General features: G+C 45.3%; 1 protein-coding gene across 1 annotated transcript; it reads left to right on the plus strand.

Annotated features, from left to right (window-relative positions):
- The first annotated feature begins 6,284 nt into the window (after positions 1-6,284).
- Positions 6,285-11,050, plus strand: FABP6 (fatty acid binding protein 6). Its single transcript, XM_075009903.1, has 4 exons — positions 6,285-6,351; positions 7,273-7,448; positions 9,655-9,744; positions 10,952-11,050. Exons 1-4 carry the CDS (start codon positions 6,285-6,287, stop codon positions 11,003-11,005), a joined length of 387 nt encoding a protein of 128 aa, XP_074866004.1. The 3' UTR covers positions 11,006-11,050.
- Positions 11,051-11,696: the final 646 nt, after the last annotated feature.

Raw genomic sequence — 11,696 nt, forward strand, 5'->3', positions numbered from 1 at the left:
AGAGTGAGCAGAAATGGCCTTGACCTCCCCTGATACAGATATGGAATTCTTTATCCAGTAGGCCACACTCGACACCTCTACACCTATCATTTTCACTGTCTGAAAATGACCCAACTTCCACAGCACTCCACTCCTCATCACAGCTGTGACTATTGACAGCTGGATCCATACTCAGTTGTGAAGCATTATCCTAACCCAAACCTTCCCTTACCAGCAGTGATCCTTAGGTTGTGACCATGATTTGCAGTGATCAATAAAGGCAAACATTTTTAATGGTGCAATGACTTTATTTGCTGTTCCACGCTCCATCACAATCACTCAGGCCCTAGATACAGGCTGTTAAATCCCTTTCTTTCATGGGAATGCATTACATGGGATAAGGAATGGGATGCAGCAGGGCAGCTACCCCAAAAGGGAGGCATTTCAGTGCCCCTCATTGTCAGAGCGGTTGCTCAAAGATTCCCCGATCTTAATGGCCAGCTTTATCGACCTCTCTTATAGCCCTACTGTCTGGCTGCTTACTGTGTCCAAATGCTGTGCCTCCCCTCCAGCAACCCCTCCACCTTCATCCCATATCCTGCAGGCTGCCCAGATAGGGCCAATTTCCTAGGGCTGCCTTCAGTGCCCCAACCTGTAACCTGCAGGTTCCAGGGGTTGCCCCGCCTCCAGCTCCACCCATGAGCAAACATTTCACCTTTATTTTCATACAGATTATACAAAGAACAGCAAGCAGCTATTACCATTGGGTTATGAGGACTATCTTGCCATAGAGACACCTCCATCTCTCTTTCAATCTGCCAAAGGCACTTTCCACTATCCTGTGGCATCAGCTCAGCCTGTTTTTGAACTGCTCCTTACTGCTGTCCAGGTGACCTGTGGAAGATTTTATACACCAGAGCTCTAAGGGGTAAGATGGGTCTCCCAGGGTTCCACATTCCCCACTGTAATCTTATGGTCTGGAAATAAAGTCCCTGCCTGCAGCTTTCTGTACATGCCAGTGTTCCTGAAGACGTGTGTGTCAAGCACCTTTTCCAGATCACCCCATGTTATGCCTGTGAAAAACCGACGATGATGTACAAGCACCTGAAGCACCATCGAGCAGTATCCCTTCCTGCTGATGTACCCTGTGACAAAATGGGCTGGTGCTAACAACTGGAATACGTGCACCATCAATGGCCCCTACACAGTTAGGAAAGCCCATGTCTGCAAAGCCAGCAGCCACGATGTCATGCACAGCTCCCAGGGTCACAGACCTCCACAGCAGAATACAATGTATTGCCTTGCACACTTGCAGAAGTGCAACCCCAACAGTAGACTTCCCTGGCTCTGCCTCTGGGCTGCTGTATAAAACTTTGCCCCAATCACTTCACCTCTCTCCCTCTGCCTCTGTTGTACCAAAGCTAATTTTCTTAACATGGACTGGATCTAAGAGCTGTGACCCAGGTGCCAGAGTGGTCTGATCCTGTCCAATGGACAACAAAGGTGGGGCTGACAAAAATCAGTGATTAAATAAATAAAAAATGGGATATTTTATTTAAATTGGATTTTTGATTTTTTAAAATTGTCAATTAAATACTAAACATCTCATTTAAAAATAACAGTTACAGTTAAGTCTCATCACAAATTTGCTACGCATAGTCTTACAGTCGCCTAAAAATGAATTTATGGCTCTAGTCCTGGGGTCAGAAAACAAACTAGCAAGAAGAGCCATTTTTTTTCCAATTCAGCAAAAAAACTCAATAATTCAGGAGCTGCAATGCATATGAATTGAGGGTCCTTAATAAATAACAACAAACCATACTTCTTGTAACCCCTATTTGAAGAACAGCACACACACAATGATTTGTAATGGGATACGTGTTTACTGCAGGACAATCAAAAACTTTTTACGTATTCTATTTCCTCACTCTATAGCTGCCAGTTGCCACTGAGTGCCATTTTCTTATTGTATATTATATTAGCAGATGTATCTGGCATTGCTCGGGTCTCTCACTGAAATAATTTTTTAAAAATAAATGAAAAATGTACCTGCTGCCCCATGTAAATGTAAATTGTTCAATTTAGTATTTTTCAGAAATGAAGAAAAATGAAGGCTGGAGAGCTCAAGAGTGAGGAGAGGCTGGTGGCTTAGGGCAGAGGGTGGGGAGGCTCAAGACAGGGCCGGGGGCAGAAGTCAAAGCAGGTGGCAGGCGCAGAAGACAAGACAGGGGTCTCAGGAAAGTGGGGTGGGAGGTGGAGGGACGGGAGAGAGTGACGAGGGCCAACTGTCAGGATGAGGGTAACACTGCTCCCCACAGCAGCTCCTCCCAGGAGCCAGGGCAGCACTCCCCAGCCAGAAGTTCCACCTGAGAGGGCTGGGGCTGCGCTCCCCAGCCAGTGACACCTCGTGGAAGGAAGGATCCAGGGCTGTGTGCTTGTTGGGTGGGGGCTGGGGTTTGGTGGGCTGACCCCAGCCTCCATCTGCCCTGCACTGGTCTGTTGAGGGGGAGGGCACTTTGGGGGCTCACTTCAGCCATCAGCAGCCCCTTCCATCCTGCAGCCTGTTTGGTGGGGTGCTTCAGGGGCTGGCTAGGTTCCCAGGGCTGCCCCTTGCCTCCAGTTCCCCCTACACCCTACAGGCTGCCTGGTGGCACCAGGCTCTGGGGCTGCCCCTGCCTCCAGCAGATCCCCTTCCTCCCTCCCTCCCTCCCCACCCTCCCCCATGGCCTGGAGGCTGTTGAAGTGTGGGCTGCCCCCATTCTCCAGTGGCCCCATTCAGACTGCAGGCTGTGGGGAGGGCAGGCTCTGGGAGCTGCCCCCATTCGGCTCCCACTCCCTTTCATCTTGCATACTGTCCGGGTAGGGGAGCCAGGCTCCAGGGGGCTGCCCCTCTCTTATGGCTGCCACAGGGTTCAGGCTGTTGGGGATGCCTGGGTCTGGAGGGCTAGCCCTGGAACTGTCCCCCTGTGGCCTGCAGGTTGTCTAGGTGCGTATTGTCCAGGCACCAGGGGCTGCCCTTCCCCAGCTCCCCACTGTACCCTGAAGGCTGTCTGGGGATGGGGAAGCCAGTCTCTGGGAGGTGTGAGGAGCCAGGCTTCAGGGGGCTGCCTCCCCTACCACTGGCCTGCCATAGTCTGCAGGCTTCAGGGGGCTGCCCCCCTCTTCATCTACGTCCTCCCTGTGGTCTGGTGGCTGTCAGGCAGGAGCAGGCCCAAGGAACTGCCTCACCTCCAGGAACCCTCCCCCCAACTCAGTCTACAGCCTCTCCAGAAGGGACAGACTTTGGTGGGATACTCCCCTCCCAGTACACCCCCCATGGTCTCCTAGCTGTCTGTGGGGCCAGAATCAGGGGTCTACCTGTGCTCCAATAGCCCCCTGCCCACCCCATTGCCTGCAGGCTGCCCATGTAGGGCCAAGTTCCAAGGACTGCCTTCAGCCCCTTCCCTTTTGCCCCCTCCTGTGACCTGCAGGTTCTTGGGGCTCTCTTCTCCCCAGCTGCCCCACCTCTCCTGCAGCTCCCTCTGCAGCCTGTGGACTCTCCACAGGGGGACAGGCTGTGGGTGTATGGCTGTGGAGCTGCTTACCCTGCCTTTGTGGCAGACAAGATGGCGGAGCACCAGCCCGGCTGACCTCTCGCTGGATGCTGCAGCTGCCGTCAGTAGCCACTCTCAGTATCGTGACCCTCTTGTCTGTGCTCCTCCCTTTTGCCTCCCTCTGACCCCTTTTCCGGGTTCTGGAAAACAGCCCCTGCCCAGCACTTTGCTTTTTCCAGGCACAATCAAACAATGACCTTGGTTTAAGTTAGGATAAAAGGAAGCTGCACACCAGATTTCATAGTCATAGTTCTTGTGGTTTAAAAGGAGTTCTTGAACAAGCATAGGAGCAACAGATGGACAGACAGACACACTGTAGAATAGAGACAGATAGATGTTCCTTATTTTGGAGCATCATGGCCACAGACCATAATGGTGATGCAATAAGTTTGTTCCCTTTTCTAAGGGAACCCCATTCTATACTTATTTTCTCAAGCAAACAAACAAAACTAGAAATGCCAGTGAGTTCAGTGGGGCTTATTTCAAAATTAAGTGCACTCGACGAACAGCCCGTTTTAGCATTTTTTGGCAACCTGACTTAAATCAATGGGTTTTTTTGTTTGTTTGTTTTAATTTTTTTGTTTTATTTTTGGTTTTGGCGATTTATATCAACGATTTTAAATCACCTTGATTGAAATCAATCCACTCCGAACAAAAGGGAACTTTGCCAAGGACTTTGTAGACTAGAATCAGACCTGAAGTGTCAGAGATAAAGTTAAGTTGAACTGGGGCAGTGAATAGTTACAGCCAGCTCACAGAGCATTGTTTCTAATTTTTTTATACTAGACAGGCAAGGGAAGCCCTGACTTTGAAGTAGAGCTTCCCTAATCCTATGTGAGTAGACCTTACAAATGACATGGAAGCTTCCAGTCTAAGTCACTGTGGTTTGAGTGCTAGTAGCCACAGAACATGGAGAAAATTCACAGAGAAGTCCATGGGCCTCATCCCTTTCTTATGTAGAAACTTCCTTTTTTTTATTACCTTATGGCTGCATCTACACGAGCAAGTTTTTTCAGAAGATTTTGTGAAAGAAGAGGGCTCTTTCAAAAGGTCCTGTGGAACATCTACACACAGAGTGGTCTTTTGAAAGTAAATCATAAGATGTGGTGCTCTTTTTGAACTCAGTCTTCCAGTCACGTTTCAGGCAGAACGCCTTATTTCAAAAGATTCTTCAGAAAGAAAACGTGTAGATGTTCTTCAGGGCCCTTCTTTGGAAAGAATGGGCCTCCTGGCACCTGATTTTTCAAACCCTGTCCCTGTGTGGACACTCACTCTCGAAAGAGCAGATCACTCTTTTGATCCACTTTTTTGTGTGTGCACTCACTCTATCAAAGGAAGTTCTTTCAGAAGAGATCCTCTGGAAGGGCTTCTTTCCAAGATCGCTGTAGTGTAGACGTAGCCTCAGACAGCAGATGACATGGCACATCTTTCATGATGACAAGCTTTTTACTAGCCAAACAGCGTGCAATACTCTCCCCATTTACTGCATATGGTGAATGGGGCAATGCAGTGTGGCTCGTGAGAGCCACAGATGTGGGGTGCCCCTCCAGCCACTCTGTGCACGCACCCCACCACGTGAGGGGACAAGCACATGGTAGCAGCAGCAGATGCGGCTCTTCCAGTGCCAGTGGGCGCCAGCCGCATTCTGGGGTGGCTCTCCCAACAGTGACTGCAGCCACACTCCAATCAGGGTGGCAGGGGCAGTGCCTGGTGCGGGGGGGACTATGGCAGTCCCTTACATCCCTTTTGGACACCTCAGTACTAGCCAGTCACTCCCAGCATGGTGCAGTTTGAAGCTGACTGAACAGTGGAGAATGCAGAGGGGTGTGTGAAGAATTCCTAAAATACTTGTTCATGTCACTCTCACGTTCACTTTCTGCACCTATTCTAGTATCTTACTGGTAGGAATGTCCCCCAAAGAAAGCCTTTTAAATGGGACTTCAGTTTTTAAAAAAAAAATCACATTTCCATCTGAAAGCGTTGTGCCTTCCATCCTTACGGGTAACACTTAGCATTAGTTGCCATCAAACCTTAGGAGGAAATAGATACTCAAACCAGAAAAAGTTTCCTAAGTTTCCAACTAAAAAGCAGCGTAGATGGTTATTGCACATTCTACCTTCCACCTGAAGTCGGTAATTCACAAAGAACGAAGGCAGAATCTATGAGACGCCCTTCAACAGGGACTGAACAGGAAAGTTTTGCTGTTTATAATTCCTTCTCCTGGGCAAAATCTATGGTACTAAGCATCAGTAATAATACATCTTTCTTCAGATTTTGCAGCCCTTCATACAAGGAGGTTCTGTATTGTCACCCATTTTTACAAAAGAGGGAAACCATCACAAAGAAATTTAGGATCTTGCCTACGGACACACAATGAATCAGAAGCAGTCAAAATCAGAAATTTTGAAAATACATCATCCGCTTCTTTTCCAGCAGCAAGGATCAGCATGTGCATTAAAAGGATTGATCCTTACAGGTGTGTAAACCAAGGACAAGGAGTCATAATAGAATTATACACAGGCACTTTCATGAGGGTCAACAACACCCAGGCTAGTGACTCAGACACTATTTCAGTCAGAGGGGTGTGGTGGACAGGTGGAATGATCGGGGGTGGGGAGCTTGGGAAGGTTTATAAAGTGAGAGCTTCAAGCCTGTTTGCATCCAGCCAAACTTCTTCATCACCGCAGCTGCTTCTCTGCTCCAGCCATGGCCATGGCTTTCACAGGCAAATATGAAGCAGAAAGTGAAGAGAACTATGATGACTTTGTCAAGTGTATTGGTGAGTATCTATGGAGATTTTTTCTCAATGAATCTTGGCAAGTTTTATTAAGTTAGTAGGTAAAACAACACAACGGCTGAGGCTTCCTCCTATCAGATGCTGAGGGTACTTATACCTATCAGAAAGCACTGAGCATCTTCTAATCCATCAGCCCCTTGCTGGCAAGTATTATATCTTTGATTCATTTTCTTCTACGCAGCTTTCAATCACATTTTCAGAATAACACCATCTATAGCAAAGCAGAGGCCTGTTCCCACTTAAATCTTACTGAGTTTAGGAGCAGAATCAGCCCCCAAAGTATTTTTAATACAATGAATTTTGGGGAGGGGCACAATATCATGCTCCGCTTGTGCTGGTCCAACCTCATGACTGCCCGCGACTGGGGTCTGTGCCTGAGTGCACATTAACTCTAAACAAACTTATAAAAAGCTAAGGCTGGTGCAGGCACTTGTAAAATCCATTGTGATTACTGAATTCTGAGAGTATAAATCTTTGTATTAATGCACATGTTCAACTATTTAAATAGCATATGCATATATGAGAATAAAAATGTGATTGTAGGAAAAAATACCCAAGTATGGGGAAAAACTGTACATGTGCACTTGTAACTTTATGTGCATACAAGTGACAGATTGAGTAGATACAGCTGAAAAAAATTACTCCCCACCATGAACTCTTTCAAAACAAACTTTCCCAGCTCTTGGGCAGCTTCTAGCTGCACACAGGGTGAGGTCTCATGGTTGCAAAAGTATGCTTCCAACATCTTGAGTTAAGACACCAATGTAAAAAATGGGGATCCATGTAGTTAGTCATGATTCTCAGTACAGCTAATCACACTGTTTTTTTTTTTTTGGCTTAAGTAGAGAAGAAAATACTATTGATGAGATATTAGTTTTAAAAATCCCTGTTTCCATTGGATAGGTATCCCTAGTGATATCATAGAAAAGGGGAGGAATTTCAAGGTTGTCACAGAAGTGATACAAAATGGAAATGACTTCATCTGGACTCAGATCTACCCAACAGGCCAGTCCATGACCAACAAATTCACCATTGGCAAGGAAGCAGACATGGAGACAATGGGAGGTAAAAAGTTCAAGGTAAATTAATTTAGTCATATGGTTTAATCTTATTTCATTAATTGCCTCATAATTTAGTGGACAATGATACTTGGTACTCCAACTGAGGGATTTTGTCAGTGCTGTAGTCCTGACATGTATGAAGAGATGTCTGGTACTGTTTAGTCTACCCCCTCTGTTTGAGCATAAACTTATTTCTAAATATGCCCTAGAGACTTCTAAGTCGCTGTCTGAAAGTTTAGTTAGGACTTGAAAATTGTCACCCTAAGCAGAGGCAGACTGCTTCTGAGAGCTCATAGGCTACATGTACACTAGAACATTTTGTAGACAAAACTAGGGTTTTGTCAACACAACTTGCAGAGCGTCTATACACAAAATGCATTTTGTCAACAGAAACTGTTGACAAAAAAGCCACGTAGATGCTCTGGGGGCCTTTTTGTCGATAGAGTGGATGAAAAGATCAATCTGCTTTTATGTGTAGACATGATCTGTCAACACAAGTTTTGTCAGAACATCTCTTCTGACAGACAATTCTGCTGGCAGATGCTTCTAGCATAGACTTAGGCCCAGGGACAACAACGGCCACTCACATTGTGCTTGGGCCTTGAGGCATGCATGAGTGGTCTCATTTCCTTCTTTGTAAAACCATCCAGCCTGGCCCTACATTTCCCAGAGTATTTCGCTCTATAGACTGCTACCATAATCAAGATTCTTCTACTTCCCATCAAAGATGTCAACATTTACAAGAGGCATGAAGAAAGCCTCATATTTCTTTGATATAGTGCCTGTGTGCACTTCCCAAAGACTCAAAATACGGATTTTATATCAGGCTTTGCCACAATCTTCCTAAATGACCTGGTGCAAATCACTTTCCTCAATTCCCCATTTATAAAATGGGATATTTCCTGGTTTCAGGGAGGTGTTGAGAGAATAAACTCATAATACCTGAGCATCTCAAAAACACTGATCTAAGTGTCTAGATAGAAGAATTACGCATTTTTTAAAAAATGGGAAAGCCAAACATCAGATGGGGAAATGCATAACCAAACTGGCACCTGAACCCACATCTCCTGATATCTAATCTGGTTTGTCAGTCATAACATTGTTCCCTCTACATTCTGACTAGAACTGTGCAAAGAAGGCCAATCTCTCAAACCCTTTAGATATAACATCCCTGCAATTACAGGGACAAGTGCTTTCATATACTACAAACTTCACATCTAACATAAATGTTTCAAATTTTCTCCTTCCCACGCCACTGTACAAAAGACACTTTCACCCATGGAGACTTTTGGGATGCCAAAGAGGCAACTGTGACAGTTAAGACAAAAAATGGCTTTCATGTGAGAAATGCTTCCTTCAGTATAACACAAGATGCAAAGCTGATAGACAGGCAGTTTCCTTCTCTCTCAAACAAGTCCACTCTTTCTTTATCTTGCAGACCACTGTTTTTTCTAACAATGACCGACTGGTCTTAATAGACTCAGAGGGGTATCTGTGGTAGGCTGTAGCTTCACAAACATCAAGCAGTCCTGTAGCACCTGAAAGACTAACTAATATATTTATTAGGTAAAGAGCTTTCATGTGTAGGCCACACTAGCCTAAGTCATCTTTGCCTTACGAGTTGGACAGGCCTTGTCCTCTTTAAGGGATCAACACCATGGGGACTAGATACTCTTGCAGCCCTTCTGTCTCTTGATAGTTTCCCTCCAGTGACTGGCCTAGGCAGGAGATGTTACTTGCTACCGCTGTTAGCTAGATCTACTTTAGGACTAGTCTATACTAGGGAAATAAGTTGATTTCAGATACACAACTCTAGTTGCGGCAATTGCGTAGCTAGAATTGATGTATTAGAAATCAACTTACCTGACTGTCCTGAGGAAGGTTGGTGGAAGCATTTCTTACTCCATGCAATAGTGTGGAGTACGGGGTTAACTCCTGGCCCCAGAGAGATCTATTTTGCCTTGTCTTCACCAGCTGTGCAAAATCAAACTCTGGAAGATCAACCCTGATGGGGTTGATCTTCCCCGAAGTACAGACATGCCCTTAGTTTAAGCTGTGAAAGTTTATATTAAGAAGCTAAAGTACTATAATTCTGGTCTCATTAGAGAATATATCATAGTGCTGGTTGCCCATGGGTTTGTTCACATCTTATTTTCTTTAGAGGCTGTTGAAAAGCAGCCATGCGTGATAAAGCCTGATAATGATAGACACATTTCTATTACAGGCTACTGTTAAATTGGAAGATGGGAAAGTGGTTGCTGATTTCCCCAACTACCATCATACTGCAGAGATTGCTGGAGGAAAACTCCTGGAGGTAAGTCTCTAAACATCTTCCAGAGGCATTTCATGAAACTTAATGGAGCACTGCCAGGTTAATTACAGCACGGAACATTGGGTTTTATCTTTATAAAGCCTATGGGACCATGAGTGATATTTTTATTACATTTTAGATTTTTTTTGAAAGGCAGGAATGTAAAGCAAATCTTCCTCCTGCAGCTTTTGTAGCATGAATATCAGCTGCAAACTGGGCAAGTATTTCATTGTTCCGTTGGAATGAAACTCATTTTAAAAAATTGCTTTCATAGTGAATTAGATTTTTGAAGTGTCACAAGTGCACTTGACTTCATTACTCATTTGCCTGGAGTTACATACATGCTTAACCACCTTGCTGAACTCAGCCTATACTCACTCCCTGGCAATACAGCCACCCAAGGGAGCCATCGGACTGCACAGGCCCAGGACAAAGCAGGGGGAGGGAGCTCTGCACTCCTGCCAGGGTCTCCCTCTACTTTTTGCATCCAGGGCACAATAAATTTTGTTCCGTGCACCAAGGCATGTGTGGATGTGCACCATACATAGAAACACATGCTGCCCACTGTTGGTGGCTGGGGGTGCTCTTCTAATCAGCTGGACAACACTTGACTCTTTCCTGGGTGGCCACCCAAGTGCTCAGCTTACAGGGATCATTGGCACCAGCCCTCTGGGCCTCCCAGACCATGGTGCAACACACCCTGCTTTCCTCCCCAGACCTCCAAACTGCACGGAGCAGATGGCACGGTGCTCAAGCAATGATTGAAAGGGCCTGGGGTATCAGTGGTGGCAGCCTGGAGTGCTTGGTCCCAGGGCAACTGCCTCCTCTCCCTTCACCCCGCTGTCAGCAGGCCTGCAGTCACCCACACTGAAACTGATATTTCCTTTCATTTAGAGCAATTGTAGAATAGTCATCACACCAAACCTAGGTAATTATTGTCCCAGGTATCATCTCAGGGTCAGCTATTTGAGGGTGGAATCCTTTAAAACATCCCTAAATATGATTTACGGGGAGGTAATTGCTGTGTAAAATGTATTTCTATAGAGCATCCCTGGCTGAGGTGTATTAATAATTTAGTTTCAGGTACCTCTTATCTGGGAGCAAATCTTGTACAGCAAGGTGCATACTCAATGCTCTAATAAGCCTTTTCCATAAATAATGCTGTGGTTCTAGTTACTAAGTTCAGAGTTCTTGGTTTGTTCTTTTCCAGATCTCTACAGCTGGTGGTATAACCTACAAAAGAATCAGCAAAAGGCTATCCTAAAGAGGAGAATTTATCTTCCAGTTCACTGAGAAACCAATATCAAGACAATCAATAAACCAATGTCTAGAAACTCCATCAATTTTCGTGTTTCCGTTGCAAGCAAATGAGGGAATAGCTATTTCAAAGGCAGACAACTTCCATTTTCCATGTTGATATTTTTACCCTTTGTGTCACTGGCAAACATCCCTAGCCAAAAACACGTGATTTAAATTCAAGTGCGAACACACACGTAGTGAATTTGCTGCAGTCCAATCCTTTCAGGATTCATTTTATACCTGGCATATATGAGCTTTGTCTCTAACCCAATGTTAGCTTTCTTATTTGGCGTCTGACTATGTATGAAAGGCAGTACTTTGCTGAATGCACCTATCAAAGTAAAAGCAGAGGGAAGGGGTTCGCCTATGTCTCTGGCTCAGATGCAGAAATGTAGGGATTTCATATACTTGAAAAGCTACATTTGTGCATCCTTTGGTAACAAAACAAGGTATTTTGGTTACATACAGTGGTAGTGAAATCTGCTAGCATTGCTACTGTGGTTACACTACTATCATGAACTCCCTCTTCCGTTGTCCAAGTCGCTAGCCAATACTTGGGGTATTGCAAGGATTTATTTTTTTGTAATAAGTCTGAGTGCAGTAGCTGTGTTAGTCTGTAGCTTCACAAAAAAAAGCAGTTTGGCAGCACCTTAAAG

Source organism: Carettochelys insculpta, chromosome 15 (assembly GCF_033958435.1).
Source record: "Carettochelys insculpta isolate YL-2023 chromosome 15, ASM3395843v1, whole genome shotgun sequence".
Classification (NCBI taxonomy): domain Eukaryota; kingdom Metazoa; phylum Chordata; order Testudines; family Carettochelyidae; genus Carettochelys; species Carettochelys insculpta.

Bases quoted from the DNA above. Each gene is read 5' to 3' on its own strand.
- FABP6 (XM_075009903.1), top strand. From the start codon at position 6,285: ATGGCTTTCACAGGCAAATATGAAGCAGAAAGTGAAGAGAACTATGAT. The intron at 7,449-9,654 runs GTAAATTAATTT...TTTCTATTACAG, and splicing joins TGGGAGGTAAAAAGTTCAAG to GCTACTGTTAAATTGGAAGA. The intron at 9,745-10,951 runs GTAAGTCTCTAA...GTTCTTTTCCAG, and splicing joins CTGGAGGAAAACTCCTGGAG to ATCTCTACAGCTGGTGGTAT.